Here is a 21,967-nt window from a genome sequence, read left to right as displayed (position 1 = left end):
TCAGTTTTCCTTTTTAAACTGTGTTTGTATTCCAAAGAAGGACTCATGCATTTTCATTGTTCAAACCCTGTTTCTTTCTTCTTTTGAAAGGACAAAATGTTGAAAAGTGAGTCAAAAAAATGAATTAAAGAGACAGCCCCTTTAAAAAGAAAACATCACTGACACTTAAAGGTAGCATGCTGCTTCAGATTCACTTTTGCTTTTTGCAGAACCACAATCCCTTATTATAAGGTTTTGCTCCCCAAGAAAACATAATCTGTGATCGAGCTTTCGGACGTGATGAGTTTTATTGTTGAAACTACTCTTTCTTTAATTATTCCAGTACTCCGTAGGAGTAATTTTTTGACAGAGCTTGTATGAGGAATCTGTTGTCAGAAGCTTCAGTGGCACCTTGCTGTCTTGTGAAGCGTTTTATTTAACTTTTTCCAAACAAAACTTATGTTGTTTTGTGAGTGTGAAGCTTGAAATTCATTAAGGGGTTTCCTTTCTTTTGCTTTGATCCTGTTCCACTTCCACTTCCACCTCCCCCACCCCGGCACCCGGACCTCACGCATTCTAACCAGTTCAGAAAGCAGCCAGCTCAGAAAAGAGAATGGGAAGAGAATCTAACCCTGTCCTAGAGGGCACTTCACTGACTAATAACATTTTCAGAGTGATCCATGTAAGATAGTCAACACTGGTCTAGTGTTGAAAGTCTTGGGAGCAGTGTAATGTTCTGTTTTGGTCATATAGAGAATGAATCACTCATACGCACTATATTTTGCAGTGTGTTGGTCCCGTTATAAGTTATTTGTGGTGTAATACCAATATGTGTCTGTAAATCATCATACACTATAAGGATGTCCTGATGTTTGAGGAGGGCATCAAAGATATAGTTACTCACTGAAGAATGTTCTGTAATTAATCTAATTCTAGAATCATTTGCACAACATTTTTGGGGAGTATCCTTATGCAATTCTAGTCTCTCAATTTTATCTGCTGGGTTTATTGGCTTTCTCTAATATGTCTTTATATTAGTGCTTCTTTTCAAGAAATGTGTATGTGATGCTTTTAGCTTCATCTTGGTAATCTCTAGAATTGTTTTGTTTTATCTTGATGTTTTCAGACTTTTAGAAATGAATATTTTGCTTTGGATGAATTGCATGTTCTGATTATAAATGCAATACATTACGGACTACTGTAGGTTTTCTATAAATGTGGCTCAGTAGGTTGTTGTGGTCTACAGTAAATTCTACATCTAGAAATGCAGTCTTTTCTATACTGTATTCAAGGGAACTTTCTAACTTGAATAATCTACTTGAACATAACTGTAATGTACTTGACTCAAATTGTCCAGTAACCACATTACATTCTCCATGTTCAGCTTGTTCCTGGGCTGCTGGCTGAGGTGACCCTGTGGTTTGAATCTGTTAACTTGTCCTCCATACAGATACTTTCAGTCACCTGCACCTCTAGTGGAGTAAACTGGACTACATTCCATCTCTCTGGTGCCCTAGTACTATTCGTTAGCAGTAGAAGTAGTTAGACCCAGAGCCAGAATTGCTCCTCCGCCTGGTATGAGTGGCTGTGATGGTGGCCATGAGCAGTCCTTTTGTGAGTGCCAGAGTGACAGCCCTGTGTCTTAGTGAGGCACCTTCACCTCTTTCGCCTTCATGTTCTGCAGTTTAAATAGTATCCAAACCGTATCCATTATTTTAAGTGCAGCCTAACTGGAGCACTCATAAACCCTCATCTAAGATCTCTTGACACTGAAGTCTGATGACCCTTGCTATATATTTACTGGGGTGAGGTGTCTTCAAAAGCAAGTAGAATTCACAAAATTGATTTTTAGATCTTGCATTGCCTCATAAAAGCAGAGTAGGTGCGCCCTGCACTGAAATTAGTTTTTGCCTGCAAACAGGTCATTTATATGCCAACTGTAATGTTTTTACAGCTCAAGTGAGCAGCTAGATGTCCTAGAAATCATAAAAGTGTTAGTACATAGTTTGCTATGATCTGTTGCTGGCTGTAACGCAGAGACAGTGAAACAGAGTTATGCCACAGAGCAAATCAGTATGGAGATAGAGAGCTGTAAAAAAGCAAATCTTTGCTTTCTATCAAGGAAGGGCATGTTTCACTGTCAATTACTGCACCATAGAAACTTTCTCCTCTGACATACCTGCTTGCAATATTGAGTTAGTTATATTTGAGAATTGGAGCCCTAGCCATATGGCAGATGATTAAAGCAATCACCTGTCATAAGCTCAATGCAGAAAGAAGGACCATGGCTGGACTCTCTGAACATTTACCCAAAAGCAAGTACATGGCAAGTGTGTGTCCAGGACCTCTGAACCACACCGGAGCTGTAGGCCCAATCCTAATGTCATCCCACAGTCTGGATCAATGACCTGCAGGTATGAGCCCAAACACAAGTCTATCCAGTTACCTCCATTCATTACCAGCAGATGTGAGCTCAGTGCAAGTGTTATCCAGAAGCCTGAATCTATAATATGCTGATGCGAGTCAAGGCCTGGAATGTATTGAATACCTTTGATCGTTAGCTTGCAATAGAGGTGCCAAACACTGGTGTTAACCACCAGTTCGTAGCGACTACCCGAACCCAAAATATTGAGCTGAAAGCCCACAGCTGCAGTGTATTTACTACTTTCCTTCCATAACCTGCAGAAATAAGTTGCATGCTAGAGTTATCCAGAAGCCTGAATATATGACATGCAGGAATAAGCCGAAGTCTGGAATGCATGTAGTATGCTCAATATTGTAGTGGGAGCCTAGTGATGTGCTCAAGATCAACAGTCCCCATGATGGAAGACACTTTCCTGGGACGGGGTGTGGTAGGAGGAACGGCCTCCACAATTTTGTATCCAGACTGGGCAAAACTAAAAGGATCCTCTTAGATGGAGTCAAAAAGGATCTTGCACAGTCCACAAAGAACCCAAAAGTGTAAAAACTGCTGAGTAGAACAGTCAAGATGTTAGTAACCACATCACTGGAAATCACCTTATCAGACTGTCATCCAGTTTGTAGCTGTAGACCTATAGAAGAAAAAAGGCTGCTTCTCAAGCCAGACGTATGGCAAAGACTTGTAAGCTGCATTCAGGCTGAAAGAATGTATTTTGTTCTGATTGCACTGGATCTCCACAGTGAACATCAGCGACTGTCTGTTAGCCTGCAGAATGAAACAAGGTTTCAATTCTAAACGTCCACAGACTAAAAGCAGATGCAAAGTCAGAGTTTGAACAGCTGCCAGTGCCTAAGTCATAGCCCACATTTTTAACGTCTGGAGAGGAAGATACTGTTTTTTCAACATATAAATCCAATGATTGATGAAGCCAACCTTCTCAATGGTTGAAGGAAATCTGGGAGTTATCCCTTCTTTGGAAGGCAGGATGGGCTCTATGTACCCGAAGTGGAGCTTCTCCATTACCTTCACACGTTTAGTAATCACCAGCTGTCCATCACTTAATGGTGGAAACTGGAGACCCAGAGTAGAAAAATGGGTCTCCCATAGCAGTCAAGCACACTTCTCCAGTATTAGGAGTGGCTAGGGAAAGTGATGTCTCTGGGAAGTCAACTGGACATCTTAGCCTTAAGTGTGCGCTTACAGGTTTATTGGAGTATCCCCCTGAAGAACTGCCTCTTGTGACGTTTAAGCAGTTGAAGAGGAATTGCTGGCTAGAGGCCTGGGGTTTAGCAGAAGGAGGACATTGAATGGGGGCTTTAGCTTTAGAAGAGTGCGAAGTCTTAACCACTTATAAGAAGGAATCTGGCAGTATAGACTGGATCAAACTCAGTGAAATGGGTATGCCCATATTCTTTGTGTACTCCTGAAGTCCATCAGAAAGAAAGAAAACATTCTTCACATCAAATGGCTAGTCAGTAATGTTAACCTGGGCTTCGTTATTGTTTTTACACAGTACTGATGCCACCCAAAGACTGCTCCAAAGTATTGGACGTGTTAATCATCGGAATAGTAATTCAACTGTTTTCATTAACAGAAATACTGCTGTGGTCATTAATGTATGGTCATCTCTTGCTTGCCTGACTGGTAATAATTGTGTGTTGTTTCACTGACAAGTCCTGCTATCTATGGTGGGGCCATCTCTTGCTCAATGCATTTAAGCCTACCTGCACTACTGACCAAGAAGACTGGACTGATAAACATTAGACCACAGAGAGTGCGCAAAGAAAGCAGAATACAGCTATCTCTTTAGTCGATGTACCTCCTGGGAAGGGAATGCATGTGGCAACTTACACTGTGGCTCCAGGAAACCTATCTTGGGTGGACAAGTCACCTTTGGAGCATTCGGAATGCATATCTCATCAGACCTTCTGCCTGGCAGAGGTTCATCCTGAACTATCCACTGGTAACCGTCCTCTGTGTTAAGCATGAAAAGCGATCTGTTATTGCTTTAGCAAACCGAGTCAGAGCTTCATTCTTATTAGTTATCAATGTGATTGTGTGCCTCTTCATTTAATTGTTGCATCTTTATCTATAACATATACTCTTTGTGGCAAACTGGCTCAGTGTCATGTTTCTTTCAGTGGAGCGCACAACAGTACTATGCTGCTAAAAGTCTGATCCTTCAACTCTTCTCTTGCTGTGGAAAGTACAGCTAGCTGGTTCAGAGTATTCCAGAAGACAAAGAACTAAGAACAGGTATGGGAAGGAACATGTGAGGCAAATAAGGACTCCAGGAAATCTGCTAAGATTAATGGATGCTCAGGCTAAGTTCCAGCAGATGTAGTCTCCTCCAAAACAATGCTCAAGCTCCAAAAAGGGCAAAATTATGCCACACAAATTTTCTCTCTTGCCCTGAGGAAGACAATCAATTTCATATCTGCACTTTTGATTTCTTCTCACATATTTCCATCGCTCTGGAGATAACTGATCTGTTATTCATTCAATAGGGCCATACATTTTTGCATCACTGTTGCCATCAGATATACCTGTGTAAAAAGGCTCCAAAGTCTCTAGACTGCCTTATCTAGAGCATTGAGCCATAATTGAAGGGGCTATATCCCATAGTACCATCCACAAAGGGAAATACACAACGCAGTCACAAAACTGCCAACACAAAAACGAAAGGCTAGCTTTACAACCTTTAAAAGATCAAAAATATGTTTACATCTTTTAAACAGCTTTTTTTTAAAAATAGCTCAATCATCACCAAAAATGTGGACTAAGGTTTTCTCAATTCAACTACCCTGGGTGGTTTCAATACATATGTCTGAGCTACCTCTACAATGGTTTCACAGCAGCTGCTACTGTGACATGACCTAATACCTGAACCCTCCAGTCTTTTCCAATCAAGGCAATAATCTAAAATGTTCTTTTCTTGCCGACCTCAACATGGTAATGACATGGATGCCACAAGAAGAACAGTTTCTCAACACAGTACAACTCTGCCTGGGTGTGTACAGTTTTTACGACTAAATGATCTCGGACCTGTCCGCAATTCTCTCAACTGCCATGGTAAATGACTTCTTTACCGAAATCATAGCTCTGTTACCCTGGAAATCTGCTTCCATGTTTCTATCTGATTGGCAAATGAGATTAAAGGCTCCCAATTTCAAGACGCTTCTAATTATTCTATCTTTCTCAAGTTGCATCCTGTGCATCTTTTTCTTTGATTGGCCAACACAGATAACCAAAATTACTCAAGAAGGGTCTTCATTAACCACCTCTCGGAGAAATATCATATATGTACTGGTTAGTCAGTTTGACTTCACTGGTTTTGATAATGCATAGTTTCAACTGGTGCAGTTCCCAGGATCCAAGTATGACATTCTATGAACCATTACCTTTGGGTCTTGCAATTTTCTGAGGTGGCAATTTGTATCGTAGTATGACTTGTGTTTGCGTAAGCCAATTGTCCCAATTGTGTAGAATGGGGACACAATCTTTCTTGCTACACCTTAAATGTGGGTTACCTTTTCAGAGGAGAACAGGATGTGCTGGGGACGCAACTTTTGTTACAAAGGTGATGCCTTTCCAGATGGGTGTAAATGTCTGGTTTCCCAAGTAGTCACATAGCCAAAGTCTGCCTCATACTGGCTTGTTAAACCAGCCAGTGGGCAAGCAAAACACCTTTGAATGAAGGGCAGGAGAGGCCAAGGCACAGATGTGCACAAGGTATTTCTGAGTCTCCACAGAATGCTCCTCAGCAATGACTGAATTGCCTGCTACTCCCAGTGCCTAGGCCCATTTGTGACAGTTGTGGCTTGTAAGGCGTGCTCAATCGTCACCAAGATTAATGTTGGGGTGCTTCTTATCTTGTGTTCAGTACGTCCAGGCCTCTATGGACCGTCATTTTCAGAGCAGGCACCAAGGCAATTCTTCTTGCGGCTGGGTTAGAGTTTTAGAACACAACGTCATACTCAGGTGTTTGTTTAGAGTAAAAGGAGACCATATATGGGCAGTGCTTCAGGCCCCTTTGCACCAATCCATAATGACCACCTCGTGATGCTTCAAATTAGAGAACTTCCAAATCCATGGTGGGTTTACTTTCTGTCATTATATATATATATATATATACTTATATATATATATATATATATATACACACACATCACTTACACAGTGTACATCTGTTCGTGGCATGTAGTGCTGCAGATTCACATGCTATGCATAGGTCCCGCCATCTAGTGTTGGGCTCGGAGTGTTACAAGTTGTTTTTCTTTGAAGAAGTGTTTTCGAGTCACAGGATCGAGTGACTCCTCCTCTTCGGTTGCATTGCACATGGGCATCTACTCCATTGTTAGATTGTTTTCCCGCAGAGGGTAAAGGAAGGAGTGATAGAGTATATAGGTACAGAGTAAAAGATGCCCATGCTAATGTAAATGTATATACATATGTACAAATGTTTGTAACTTAAACGACTACAGGCTCCAGGGGAGGTGGGAGGGTGCATGTGAATCTGCAGCGGAACATGCCACGAACAAATGTACACTGGGTAAGTGACTTTTTCCGTCCTATGGCATGTGCAGCTGCAGATACACATGCTGTGCATTGACTACAAAGCAGTTTGTCCTCCCATTAAAGAGCGGTGGTTAGCCTGTAGGAGTTGAAGTTGTTTGAAATAATGTTCTTAGTACAGCTTGGCCTACTGTGGCTTGTTGTTGTGAAATTACGTCTACACAGTTAGTGAAAGTATGTGGTGTTGACCAAGTGGCAGCTTTACATATTTCAGCCATTGGTATATTCCCTAAAAAAGCCATTGTGGCACCTTTATTCCTTGTAGAATGTGCTTTAGGAGTAACTAGAAGTTGTCTTTTTGCTTTAATATAGTATGTTTGGATGCATCTTACAATCCATCGTGCTAAACCTTGTTTTGATATGGGATTACCTGTATGAGGTTTTTGGAAAGCGACAAATAGTCGTTTCGTTTTTCTGAACGGATTAGTTCTATCTATATAGTACATTAAAGCTCTTTTGATGTCTAATGTATGTAGAGCTCTTTCTGCTACATAATCTGGCTGTGGGAAGGATACTGGCAGTTCCACAGTTTGATTTACATTAAATGGTGATACCACTTTTGGTAAAAAATTTGGGTTTGTTCTTAGTACAACTTTTATACTTGTGTACCTGGAAAAACGGTTCTTCAAGAGTAAAGGCTTGTATTTCACTTACTCTTCTTAAAGAAGTTATTGCCACTAGAAAGGCAACTTTCCATGTGACAAATTGAATTTGGCAAGAGTGCATAGGCTCAAATGGTGGTCCCATAAGTCTGTAAGAACTATATTTAAATTCCAAGAAGGAACTGGTGGTGTTCTGGGTGGAATGATGTGTTTTAAGCCTTCCATGAAGGCTTTGATAACCGGTACTCTAAATAAAGAGCTGTGCTGTATATTTTGCAAATATGTGGAAATTGCAGTGAGATGTATCTTTATGGAAGAGAATGCTAAATTTGATTTTTGTAAATGAAGTAAATAGCATACAAATATCTTGTATTGATGCTGAACGAGGGGCAATTTGTTTAGATTGACAGTAATATACAAATCTTTTCCATTAGTTGGCATAGCACTGTCTGGTGGTGGGTTTTCTTGCTTGCTTAATTACTTCCATACATTCATTTGGTAGTTGTAAATACCCAAATTCTATGACCTCAGGAGCCAAATCGCTAGATTGAGTGTGTTGGGATTTGGGTGCCTGATCTGCCCTTTGTTTTGTGTCTACAGATCTGTCCGTTTGGGAGTTTGGAGTGTGGTACTACTGACAGGTCTAGTAGTGTTGTGTACCATGGCTGACGTGCCCACGTTGGCGCTATGAGTATCAGATTGAGCGTGTTTTGACGCAATTTGTTGACTAGAAATGGAATGAGTGGGAGAGGGGGAAAAGCGTAAGCAAATATCCCTGACCAATTGATCCATAGAACATTGCCCTTGGATAGGGGATGTGGGTATCTGGATGCGAAGTTTTGGCATTTTGCGTTTTCGCTGGTGGCGAATAGATCTATGTCTGGTGTTCTCCATTGTTGAATGTATTTTTGAAGTACTTGAGGGTGAATCTCCCACTCGTGTGCTGGGTAATATAGACAGGATCAGAAGAAGGTGGCTTATATTTCTTCTCCACTCTAGGAGTATTTATTCCTGCCTTTATAGGCTCGCTAAATATCTAGTCAGCATGTTTTAGCATGCCGAGGAGCATAGGAAGCGATTGATATGTTGCATACGTGGAGGAGAGTGTATTAAATAAGAAATCATCCTCTAATGGCTCAGTATGCATGGTGACATTATGATATGTTGCCGCTCTAGCTATTACTTGAGTGTAGCTGGTACTATCCTCTGGTGGGGAAGGCTTAGAGGGATAGCAATCTCGGTTATTGTCTGGAATGGGACCTGGATCATACAGATCCCATGGATCCACATTGTCCTGCTGCGAATCAAATGAGTGCGATGGTGACTGCATAGGTGTAGGACTGGTAAGAGGAGAGATATGTAGATGTGGAGAGTGAGGAGGAGACTGAGGAGGAGAAAATTGAGGAGGTGGAGGTCTCTCCTTTGTTTTTGGCACTTTAGCTGGAGGCTGTGTAGTGTCCAATTCCTCCTGAAAGGCTAATTTCCTCCTTGGTTTTGGAAGAGGTGCAGTTAAAATTCTGCCAGTTTCTTTATGGATATGAATCCTTGCTTGCCTTTCATCCAGTGCTTCTATGATTGGTTGCATTTGTAAGTCCTCCTCAGTAGATTTATGGCTTTCTCTAAGTGTGTTTAAAAGTCCATGCTCCTCAGTATAACTAGGTTTTTTCGGCTCCAAAGCTGGCTTCTTCGGTATCGAAAAAATGGGGTTGAGGATGGTCTCAGCTCTGAAAATGATTTTTGAGATTTAGACGAGAAGAGAGGTGTTTGCTCGGTTCCGAGACGGAGCCTTGGCTCGAGTCCGATGGCTTCAGAGGGATGGCCTTCTTCAGTGCCGAGCTGGTGGGTTGGTCACCGAGCGTTTTCTTTCGGGTCGAGCCATGGCCTTCCGGCAGTGGCGTCCCCAAGGCCTTATGTTTGGGCTTAGATGACACCGGGGCAGGCGTACTCAAGTGCTGTGCTGCCGTGACCGGTCTGTCCTTCTCAGAATCCTGGTCGGAGTCGGATCCTCGAACGGAGACTACGTCTGCATGATTTCTTCCTCTTCGATATCGAGATGTTCGGTGCTTTTTGATGCCATCTTGAGTCTCCGTGCTCTTCTGTCCCGGAGTGTCTTTTTCGACCAGAAGGATCTGCAAGCCTCGCAATTTTCTTCCCGATGGTCGGAGGAAAGGCAGAGATTACAGACGAGGTGTTGGTCCGTATAAGGGAATTTAGCGTGGCACCGAGGACAGAATTGGAATGGAGTCCGATCCATGAGGCTTCCACGCGGTCTGCCTGACGAGGCCAGAGTTGGGCGTGCACCCCCCGAAGGGCGAGTAAAGATGTTTGTGCCGATCGAAGGTGTAACGCGATCGAAACAATACTGACGAGAAATTAGGAGTTTTCAAGCTTTTCCGAATCGAATTATCGGAGCGAAAGGAAACACGTCCGAACCAGATGGCGGAAAGAAAACAATCTAACATGGAGTCGATGCCCATGCGCAATGGAGCCAAAGAGGAGTCACTTAATCCTGTGACTCGAAAACACTTCTTAGAAGAAAAACAACTTGTAACACTCCGAGCCCAACACTAGATGGCAGACTTATGCATAGCATGTGTATCTGCAGCTACACATGCCATCGAACATACATATATATAAAGTATTGTAACTAACCTTTGCATCTCAGCGCTTCAGAGAAGTGTGTCTGAGGCCTTTTTCAATTCCAGCTTTTTCCTGCTTTTGTATTATTTTTTCCCTTTTCTTTTCCAGTTCCATTGTTTCCTTTTGGTCCTCCCATTCTGTTGCCTTAAGTTTCCTTGCCTCTAACTTCAGCATTTTCATTGAGCCCTGGGATGGACTGGCTTGATAATTCACTACTGTGCTGCTGTCATCTGCAACTCCCCACTGAAGGTATACGGCACTGCTAGCTTTTACTTCCAAATCAGGAACACACTCTATGTGTGTAATCACTGGTTGGCAAAGTGCTTACCAAGATAAATCACCCAAGCTCAAAACCAAGAGTTTTAAGTTCAAGGACCGCTCATTGTGCCCTGTACATTACCATCTCAACCACTGGGTCCACCAGTGACAGGGCCCTCCAACCAAGTACCCCCAGCATCTGCATATAATCCAGAACCAGGCACCAAGCACACATAAAATCAGCACAGCCAAAGTGTGCAAGGAAGAAGTAGTCCAGGTAAAGGCACACCCGGACCAAGGTTCACTTGCCTCTTCGACAAAAATTATTCAGAGGAGAATGCTAAACAGGAGTGACGGCTGGCATGGAATTTAAGACAATTTCAAAGTGGTGTGTTCACTGGTATAAAGGGCAATCGGAAAGTTTAAAAAGTTGTGGGTGATGAAAGTCATTAATATGGCTAGCAAAGGTAGGTTGGCACAGTTTAATTTGACCTGTGTGCATTCTGAAATCAGATTTGATTCCCGACATGGCTGAGTCACACTTAAACAACAGATAATAAAAAGATATAAAAGAAATCGGTGAAAGTCTACTTACTGTGGTTGGGACCAAGGCAGCTGAAGAGCACGGTAAATGTGGTGGAAGGCTGAGGCGCTCGTTAAGAGTAGCTATTCATTTCCGATGGCATCTGTAACAGTAGTTACCAGCCCCTTCAGATTAGAGGGTCTACGGTGTTTCAGTTGATGAGTTTATTTTGACATGGAGATTTCACTGATGAAAGCAGCTGAAATCTCTGTATGAAAATCTGAGGGGGGGGGGGGGGGCTTGAAGATTTAACAGGGGAACTGGACACTGTTTTACGGATTCCCCTGCAATTCCTCATTTCTAAGGGGATCCTCAGGGTCCAAATTGTAATAGCCCAGAGTTTTGCCATCCTTTCCGCTACCAACACCTACCATCTTGGTACCTCAGAGCGGGGGAAATCTGTGCGATTTCTGGTACGTTTCATAATGAGGCCTAAATTGAAAAGTACATGATTACTGAGAACTGTAAGCACTGCAAGACATTCAGAAATGAACTGTAAAGTGGGCAGGGGTAAGACTGGGGCATTGATGACTATTTAAAAAAGGGACAATATCTACAGGCTATTTCGGAGACCTCTTTTTCCTGACAAGTTTATTCCCGTTTTCAAAAAGGTTCTGGTTTCATTACATTTTCCAACCACTCTTTGGTGGAGAACCAGAAACAAAGACCCTGCATAGCAGCCCGTACTGTTATGATGAGCTGCTACATATTTCCCCACAATGCTCAAGATGCACAATTTGTCATTTCCCAAACATCTTTTGGAAAGAACTCACGGACTCCACAAGAATGAGAGCCAGTTTGAATAATGTTGCTTGTCGAATGTGAATATTTTAGCGCAAAATCTCTTAAATAATGGTTAGAAATAACCAGGCACTTAGTAATCAAACTCTTTTCAAAGGCAATGTCACCAGGTTGTGACAGTTATTATATTTTACTAAGAAAAGATGTTCCGTATGGATAAGAACTTCTTTTAACTAGTACTTTCAATTAAAATCCATAACAAGATCGTTCAGCGGCTCCTATTTAAACTGTTGGACATGTTAATGACAATTAACACAAGTATTGCAAGCAATTTGAAACCTCCTCTATAGTGAAATGTTTGTCAAGCTTTGCATGTTGCTCACAGTTTTGTTTGCTAAGCAACTATTGGACAACACCCACAAAAGTCAAGGGGTGCACTTATAAAGTGATTCAGTCCCGAAGGCTTCTAAATGTTTATCCACCAGTAAAGTCAATATGTTTTAAAAAGTGAGCCTTCAAAGCCTTCCTAAAAGGATTCAGTTCTTTATCTTTTCTCATACCCCTCAGATAGCATTCCATAGATGGCAAGACTGGTTGAGATATATAACTATTCCCTTCTACTCTTACTCCCTGTTGCTTTACTTTCAGAAGTGATTAGAGCCCATGGCACAAAGGGTAGGCGAGAACACTACAAAATCCAATTTAAACAATCTTCAATGTAAATGAACTGAGTAATACGTGTAATACTGCATACCAGCACCGAAGGACTCGGGCGCTTTACAAATTGAACATACTTTACAGTCTAGTTGGTAGCTTTCCACCTTACTATTTCAGGGGTATGTTCCATACTGTTTGATTTAGGGTCTCCCTTCACAGACTCCTGTTTGTCCTGTTCTGGCTAACATTTTTTGCTTAGTCTCAACCCTCTTTAGCTCTCCAGCCTTAGCTGCTTGTTACTTTTCCAGTCGTTCTTGTCAGCTAAACTGGGGGTTTTATATATGGCTTACCTCCAGTTCCTCCGATTGGCAACTTGATACACAAATTAAAGAGGAGCTAAGAATGTAATATGACACAGCTGAAAGCTGAACAGATTTAATATAATTGTGATTATTTTATTGAGTGTGAACCAGGCCAGTGCAAGTGCCCAAGTGCTGCATAGAAGTAAGAGAACGATAATACTCGATATTCAGGAGAGTGTGGGGACATCAACAACAACCGTAGATAAACCAACTGGCAGCAAAGCAAGTTGTTAACATGTGGACAATGAGCACATACACATGCAAGTCAACACACTAAACTAAGGGCCAGATTTAGATGTTGGTGGATGGGTTACTCCGTCCCAATGGTGACGAATATCCCATCCATCGAACTCTAATTTCCATTATTTCTCATTATTTCCTATGGGATTTAGATTTCAGTGGACAGGATATTAGTCACAGGTGTGACTGAGTAACCCATCTGCCAATATCTAAATCAGGCCCTAAATTCACAAAGTAATAGCCTAACTGGATGGCATCATGAGTGTGGAATATTAACCAAATGAGCTGCTGTGATAAGCAAGTAGATTTGTCTATGAGGCATGAGAAAGTCTAAACCTCTACTCCTCGCTATGCATAGGCATGTCTAAAAATTCTACACCTACATAGCCGTGGATAATCACAAGTATGAATGCTAAACATATGGAGAGTGCGTGTGTGTGTGTGTGTGTGTGTGTGTGTAAGAGAGATACAGCAAGAAAGAATGAGTTTCTGTATAGCGGTTCCTATATCAATAGAACAGTAGTGATTTGACACAAATAATTTACATACATACATCGAGCTTGTACCATTATACACTAAATAGCTCTCTAAACGAATGGGGAGTTCTAATTGCTACAGTATAAAGTGAGTCCAGTTAAATGCCTATCATTCAGAGTTGAATAGGTTTCTGATGCAAGCATGCTGGAATTTTCTCTTTGTCATATGCATCTAGCTGAAAACAATGCAAATTTAAAATCTGACATTCATTGAACTGTACGCCTCGGCCTTTCTTTTTTTTGATCAGTGACTTACTCAAGCAATCCCAAGGTGCACTTTTTAGGGGGTAGTGTGGTTGAGCAGGCTTAGGCTTATCAGAGAGGACTAAGACATCTGCAAATACACACACAGTCAATAAATGAGACACACGACTCAAGGAGATCCACAACAATTTACAAAAAAACATAACAAGTGTTCTAATAAATGTTTAGGTACCAGAATCAATACGATCAGGCAAGTACGTTTTGGGCGAACATTCAACAGTGCATTTTTCAGAAGCGCAATGCTATCCTATGGAGAGAAAAACAAGTACTGCATTCAGGTATAGTATAGCAACTTACGGGACCAATCTTCTAGACTTGAGGTAAGTATTGGGTAAGGGTCAGGACCACACCAACAGGTCACAAAGGGCAGCACTGGGGCAGCTGGGTGCAGAGGTGTAGTATGGCATTGGGTGACCAATTTTAGTCCGGGTGAAAAGAGGCTTCAGTTTTAGACAGGGAGTCCAGTCGGGGAGAACTAACAGGTGAGTTCAAGACTTGAGACGCTCGGGGATGGAGGGACACTTTCGGTCCACTTCTCCATGGGCCAGGAGCCAAGGGTGCAGAGGTGTCTTGAGGCGTCCAGTTTTCTCCACCGGGAGCACCCGCAGTTGAGGGGGTCTACTGGCAGAGGCTGCAGGTGGTGTCAGTAAGTCTACAGTGGGCAAGTCCAAAGTGTGCTTTGTCTCTGGAGGGCTGGGGAAACATGTTGGCACCGTCGGCCCACTTCAGCTCAGGCTAGGCAGCACGGTGCAGTGGTGCCTTCAGGTGTCGGTTTGTGTGGTCCGGAGTCCTCTGAGGTCTCTTGAGGTGCCTGCAAGATTCAGGGAAGCAGCTCCACTGCTCCAATGGAGTTCCTGGGTCTTTGTTGAAGGAAGGCAGGCCTCCCAGGCTTTTTGAGGCACAGCAGTTTGCAGGATGAGCCACATTTGGTGCAAATTTGAGGGAACAGTAGACAGCCCAGCAGGGCTGGGGGTCAAGCCAGGTGCTTCTTCCTCAGGCTTTGCTTTTGGAGCTCATGTGTCCTCCTTCTTTGTAGGGCAGCAGGAATCTGATTTCCTAGTGTAAGGGGCACCTCTAAATACTGAATTTAGGGGAGTGTAGGGTAGTAGCCAATGGGCTACTTACCCTTGAGGGTCACTATGCCCCTGATATGACCACTTCCTGTGGGAAGCGGACATAACCCTGTCCCAGAGTTGCAACTTCTGCCAAAATCAAGATAGTAAAATTCTAAATGTGGTGTCCACATCGGGCAGCTCACCTTGGGGGGGGGGTGGACTGACCTGAGGGGTTAGACACACTTCTCTGAATACTAAATTTCCTGCCTGACATGGTACCAAATGGGCCCTGGGCTGGGGGGTGGCATCTATCCTTTGAGTGAAGCCAGATCTGCATACCAAGAGCGGTGGGCTTCTTTGAAGCTCCCTGCCTTGGAATACAGATGTGCAGGTCATCCTGTTGGGTGGAGTGTGTAAACATCTCGCCCAGAACAGGCTTCATCTCGGATTGCCCGAGAGAAAAAGTTCTCACCTTACGGGGCCAGAATCTAGTCTGGTAATGGCACGCTGGCAAAAACTAGTCAGTCCGCACACAAGTATTTGGTAGTTTTCAGTGGGCCCCTCTACGGTGCCCTCTGGATGCATGTATACATATATTGATCAATCGCATCAGTGAGGGTTTATTAATATTAGGTCTTTGATACCAAACATCCCTATTTTCAGTGAAGCCTTCATGGAGGTGGGTAACTTGTATTGGCCAGTGTACAGCACATGTACTTAAAATGGCTTCCCTGCTCACTCACTATGTCTAAGATTCGACAGAGACATAGCAGGGGCATATCTGCTCTTGAAGATATGACCTCACATGTAATATAATGCATCCTATCTTAGGGGTGTAAGGCCTGCTGTAGGGGTGACTTACATATATTGCATGCAGTGTTTGAGGACAGGGCACACAGGCAGTGTGCCATCTTCCGTTTTCACTTTTAGCTGCACCAAGACACAAATCCTGCAATGGCAGTCTCCATCTGCTAGATGAGGGGTCCCTGAGGGTGGCACAATACATGCTGCAGTCCTTAGGCTCTCTCTTTGGTACCCATGCCCTAGGTACCCGGGGTACCATTTATCAGGGCCTTGGGGGGGGGGGGGGGAAGAGTGCAAATGTATTGCAAATTGGAGAACAATTGCACAGTTTTAGGGAAAAAGATCTGACAGTGGGGACACGGTTGGCAGGAACCCAGTGCACTTTCAGTCAAAACTGCATCAGATACCAGGCAAAAAGTGGGGGTGACCAAGTCAAAAAGGGTAACTTCCTTACAATAAGTATCCACATAAGAAACACTGAACACAATTTACAAACTGGACATTAGGTCAAGAACCAGTCTGGCCCTTCCCATTGCATGGAAGGAATCACCATAAGTTTGGTGGATTGGGGTGGTGGTTGCATGACTTAGAGTTCAAGAGCTACTATAGTACTGTATTTTTTATTTATGTTGTTATTCACTACCTATGTTTCTGTGCTTCTAATATCAACATGGTTCTTATAATTGTATACAATTGTCTTTCATGGCCTTCCTGAGCTCACAAAGACAGGCGTGCCTTTTTAGGAATAATTTATTAAATTCAAGAGGCTACAATATAACATTTGCTTGATAAAGAATCTCTATCATATTTGTAATATCTAGAATGATACATGCATACTACCTGGAAGGAATGCTAGTTCTCATTCTTGACAGGATCCCACTTTTTTAATAAATCAAATACAAATAAGACTCAACATTGCAGGCTAGTGACATTGGCAGGGTTATGACACGTGCCTACGAAACCATCTTGTCTGTAATTATGGGAGAGAGGGTGAGAGAAAGATGTGGCAACAATGTTATCTATGTATGCCATTTCTCGTTTCAAGATATTGAACCTTTGCTGCTTAAATGAGCTTAGATCGCTGTACTTTACTGATTGGACAACCTTGGTGGTGCCCAAAATAAAAAACATAATTTTTCTTCTTAGTTGATAGCCACAATATAACAGACACCTTTAATACAGAAGTATTATAAACTGATTCCTTACCAACTCCTTTTCTCGTCTTTTCCAGCGCAGCTGGGCATTGGCAGCCGCCATGGCCTCTGTCACAAATGTTGTGGTCATGTAGCTACACAGAGAGAAAGGAAAGTACAGGGTACGGATGGCAAATGGACACATGGACTGGTGACAAAAGGAGAGGCACAGACTCCACCAGAACAGCTAGAAAGGATGCAGCAAGAACAGAGGCTGCGGTTGTGCAGAAAGCAGCCATGGTCTGCATTATAGTACAAATTTAGACACACACAGCTGAATCATGCTGCTAACAGAAGCTGGAGCATAGAGAATGAAGCATCATCATCTAGATATTTTGCAGGCCACCTTCTTTCATGTGCCGGAATTCAGGGCGAGAACATTCTTAAAGAAGAAGCTGCAGTTTTATATGTAAGGCAGCAAAGAGGAAACAAATTAACAAGGAAAAAGAAATTAGAAGTGAAAAGGGAATAATGAAAGAGTGAATGGCAAAAAAGATGAGGGCTAAGACAGGCAGAAAGATCTCCCTGCAGACAATGTAAAAACAAAACATTGCAAAGCAACAAAAGAGGAAATCTGGAATAATAATGCTGGGCGGAAGGATGAGTGCAGTAAACAAAAAAGTCAACAGGAGAGCTCAAAGGAAAGAAGTTGACAAGGGAAAGACAGAGAGGCAGCAGGTAAATATTGAAGGATGTAAAGACGGGGGCAACAATGGCTGAGGCTACAGAAAGAGAGGAGACAGAAGGAAAAGCAAAGCAGAGGTTGCAGCAAAGAAGTAGGAAAAATGCAGGTATTAGAGAGCAAAAAAAACGAGGCAAGCTGGAAATGAAGACAGAGAAGAAGAGCTAGAGCAGTGATGAAGGAAGAGATGGGAGGGCAGAAAGTCACTTGCTAACATGGTTACCTCATGAATCCAAGCAGCATGATGAGGATGAGGCTCACGAGCCACCCAGCCATGGCGAAGGCTTTCGGCATTGTAAGAGCTCCAGTCCCCACAATCAGGTTGAACATATACACAAGGCCAACCTAAAAAAAAAAACAAGAGCAATCAAGACTATAAAACAAAACGTAACTGGAAGGAAAAAGCATGCAAATTAATACAAGTTGATCCCTCTAAAAACACTTCATGTACTCCATTTCAAACAAACGCCTACAAATACTGAACAAGGCCTTGTGCTTTGTAGACAGCCTAACAATGGTCAGAGTAATTGCTGGGCATCGAAACAAAACGATATAGTAGTAATTTTCTGTCTATTAGGTTTCCTTCTACAAGCACTGCCAACATTACAAGTCTAGTGGCAGATAATTTAACGAGTGACTTCTACTGCATCATGTAATTAACAATAAAAGATTGCTTGTCCAATCCATCTCTGTCATTTAGGGCTGCAGCATAGAGAGATGGGTATTTTGGGAACGTTGTCCTTCATGGTGATCCCTCCTGCCACAGGCTCCAAAAGGCGACTGTCATGCTCATTATGCCCATGAAGAGCAAGCAACTTTGGAGTCTGAAGAATGGGTGACCCAGCCCAGCATATGCTTTTAGCTCTTCTGACTTGTTTTGTGTTTCTTTTACAGGGGATATAGTGTCTGGACTCCCCTTTACAGCAACCAAATGCATCCACATATTAGCCACTGCATTTAAATTCGGCAATTAATCAAAAAGATGCATGGGACTTTCAATCTGAGACAAACGTCCATCTTTAGTTTCCAATTCCTGTGACATACAGAGTAGGTCTACATTTGGGGAACCTCAGCCCTGCCTTTTAAATATCTTAACAAGAGGGACAAAGTGAATTGAAATGCTAGTTGTGTAGTGATGTAGCATTGTTGACTCCAAGCAAAAAAAAAATTACATGTATATTAAGAATTTTTTTTTTTCCAAAAACCATTGTAGAATAAAACTGAACGGATTTTATACATCATGTTTATTTTCCCCAGTTAGTGTCACTTCCACACACTTGGGTTTAAGAAGATATAGATTTGGAAAAATTATCAAATTAAATGTTTCAGCAGTTATGGTTAGTTAGACAAATACAACTCCTGCTCTGGCGCCGAAAACCATAAGTCACCCTCCAAAAGAACATCTCATACATGATACGACAGATAGAATTAGAAATGAAATCGATGTCATCACTGGTGTCATTGCACATCACTTTAGCAGAGCATTATGGAGGATGACCCCGTGGATATACTAAAATGTCTTTGCTTGGAGAAGTATTTTAAAATGATGATAGGTTGTTCACTTCTGTTTTCATTGCTACTACTACTGTGAGGTCATAAGCAGTGGGTTTTTACTGATCTACTACATCCATCTTCCACAAAAGCAATCCTTTCTGCAAACTCCCCTGCTCTGTCCTCCGTGTGGACTGGCCGTACAGCTCAAGCCCTCTGTCCTATTCTCCGTAGGAGGCCAACCCCCACTTTCCTCTTCCATATGCAACGAGAGGTGCCCACAGGACCTGGTCTAAGGCTACACTTTGCACCCCACCTTCCAAAGGCATTCACACCCGCCCGCACCACCACTGACCAGTGGCACCGACTGAGAACAAAAGAACCATGATTGAGCTCAACATGCAGGGTAGTGAATTTCTCACAGAAAAAAAAAAATCCATGTCAAGATCTTTTCCAAGGATGTCATTCTGCATCGTAAACAAAGTAACCTTGCAAGCTTGTAGATTTTGACGTGCTTTGGTTCCTGCTTGCACACGACTTTCTTTTCTCACCACGGTTTCATACAAGGAATTGAAACAAGCATTAGCAAAGCCAATGGATGGGTCTGGCAAAGGATGGTAGCCTTTTAGATTGGTGAATGATTCTTTTTTTTTCGATTTTGTCATGGTTGTTGCAAAACTTTGAGGGAAGCTGGTGGGCAATCAATCTAGAGAGTGGCTAAAAAGCAAAAAACACTATGGGCCTGATTACAACTTTGGAGGAGGGTGTTAATCCGTCCCAAATGTGGCGGATATCCTGCCCACCGTATTACAAGTTCCATAGGATATAATGGATTCGTAATACGGCGGGTGGTATATCCGTCACATTTGGGACGGATTAACACCCTCCTCCAAAGTTGTAATCAGGCCCTATGTTTTTTCATCTCAAAAAGAAAAGTTGGACCCATCTGGTTTCACCCCGCACAGTCGCAAGCATCTGGCTGGTTACTCGACCCCACTGATTACTTCACCAACGGTATTACCATTGTTCCGGGCAGGCCTCCAATCGCATCCCACTTTAAGTCCCCTTGTGCATTTCTCCCAGGCCCCCACACTCTCTTGAATTTGCATGGGCAACCACAGGCTCGGTACACTAGCTCCTGGGCTTTCATACACCAGTTTAAGTTCGACCCCCAATCGGCTAATGTCCAGATGGAGACCACTCTCCAGTATCTAATTATATCTTGCCTTGCCACCATCAATAAAACATTACAAAAGAGCAGAGTATATATGTCCAGGGTTTGCTCACCCAGATCCCATCAACACCAATTGAGGGGTCAGGTTAACTGAGCACTCTATGACCAGGGATATCCAGCCGCTGATCTCGTCCCAGTATTCCTTTATCAGAGAGCAAATCCACAGTGTGCCTCTTTAGCGGTACACTAAGGCACTGGTCATCATTGTTTCTGCCCATTTTGAATAGCTGGGTTCTCATGAAGTAGGCAGTGTGAAGTATTTTTAGCTGAACCAACCAGAACCCTGCATGTATGTCCACATCTCTGGGGTACTGGCAAGCCACCCCTCATGCTTAGTCTTCTAGGCCCCACAGGTCCCATTTGCTTCTTAGCATATCCAGGGGTGGCAGGCTGTTGGCAAGCAGTGTGGTGTAGGTTTGTGGGACTGCATGTTAGTGTAGTGGGACTCCCAGAATTCTGAATTATAGTCGCGTCTCCAATGTGCCATCACACAGCTAGCCCCCGTAGCCTTGTAATATTTGTCTCAATCGCAGATAACGGAGAAATTGACTGCCCATCATATCAAACTGTTCCCTTAGCTTGGGAAACAGTATCATCTCACCATCTTGCCAAATATCCCCCAAATGTTAGACACTTATTAGGTCTAATTTCCCAGGTCCTTATACTGCTTGTAGCCCCCATTTTAACACCTTAGCCTCCCAGAGCTGAGTGTATAGTGTCGTTTTCCCTTCCATCCTAATATGCTTGTCGCTCTCCCCCAAATCCTTCCTACTTTGGCCGTTGGGGTGAGGAATTGAATATTCTTACTCATCCCGTAAAGTTGGCTCAGGTAACCTCTCTGGGCCATAGCCATTCTGTCCGCTACTAGTGGGGGTTCCTGTTGTGTCACGAAAGCCCAATTGCTGGCCACTAGCAACTGGGCTGCCCAGTAGTAAAGTTGCAAGGTTTGGATTGCCCCCCTCCCCAGTCGCAGGGCTTCCTTGTCAGGGCGGAGAGGGCTATTCTTTGTATACCTCCGCCTCACAGCAGTAGTGTTGTTACCACTTCCACCTTTTGAAAGAACCAGTCTGGGAATGTAAAAGGGGTGCTCTGTAGGATTCAGACAAACTTGGGGAGATGTATTAAACCCCACATGTATCCTATCACCATCCAGTCTGTCCTATAGATTTAGATGAATAGATCTTGATTTGTGGTTCTATAGATCTCAAATATGTAAAGTATCTCATCTACCATTTCAGGGGGCAACTCTAGTCTCTCTGTGGTGACAAGTCAGTCAGTGAGAAAACAAGGTACAAGGTACAACTAAAGAACAAACAGGATTCTCAGAACCGATCTATCAGGGTCCACCAGGTATAGAAGGATATCATTTGCATAAAGCAAAAATTACACCCTCCCAATCTGGGTCCCATTTCTGCCCAATCATCAACACATACCCTGCATTCACATCATCAGCGGTACAATAAGAGGAACAATGAACACCACTGTTGTGTGCCCCTTCCCAATCCAAATTCCCTCAATATCGTGCCGCTGGCCCGGACTCAGGCCAACGGGTCCCTTTACAGTAGTGAGACCCAGGCCAGAAAGCATGGGCTGAAGCCCCTCTTCGGCAGAATTGACATCAGATCCGGCCACTCCACTGAGATGGATGC

General features: G+C 43.0%; 1 protein-coding gene across 4 annotated transcripts in view; it reads right to left on the bottom strand.

The window, feature by feature from the left end:
- The window catches only part of TMEM104 (transmembrane protein 104), a 358,378-nt gene that overhangs the window by 255,594 nt on the left and 80,817 nt on the right, over positions 1–21,967 (bottom strand). For all 4 annotated transcript variants that reach the window (XM_069200086.1, XM_069200088.1, XM_069200085.1 and 1 more), the window contains exons 3-4: positions 17,817–17,938; positions 16,925–17,006 (exon numbers count right to left, since the gene is read on the bottom strand). In XM_069200086.1, coding sequence (XP_069056187.1) covers positions 16,925–17,006; positions 17,817–17,938 — 204 coding nt within the window. The remainder of the gene's footprint in view (positions 1–16,924; positions 17,007–17,816; positions 17,939–21,967) is intronic.

The sequence above is a fragment of the Pleurodeles waltl genome, chromosome 7 (assembly GCF_031143425.1).
Source record: "Pleurodeles waltl isolate 20211129_DDA chromosome 7, aPleWal1.hap1.20221129, whole genome shotgun sequence".
Classification (NCBI taxonomy): Eukaryota; Metazoa; Chordata; class Amphibia; order Caudata; family Salamandridae; genus Pleurodeles; species Pleurodeles waltl.
The sequence above is the reverse complement of the archived record's forward strand: the minus strand, read 5'-3'. Positions and strand labels throughout refer to the sequence as shown.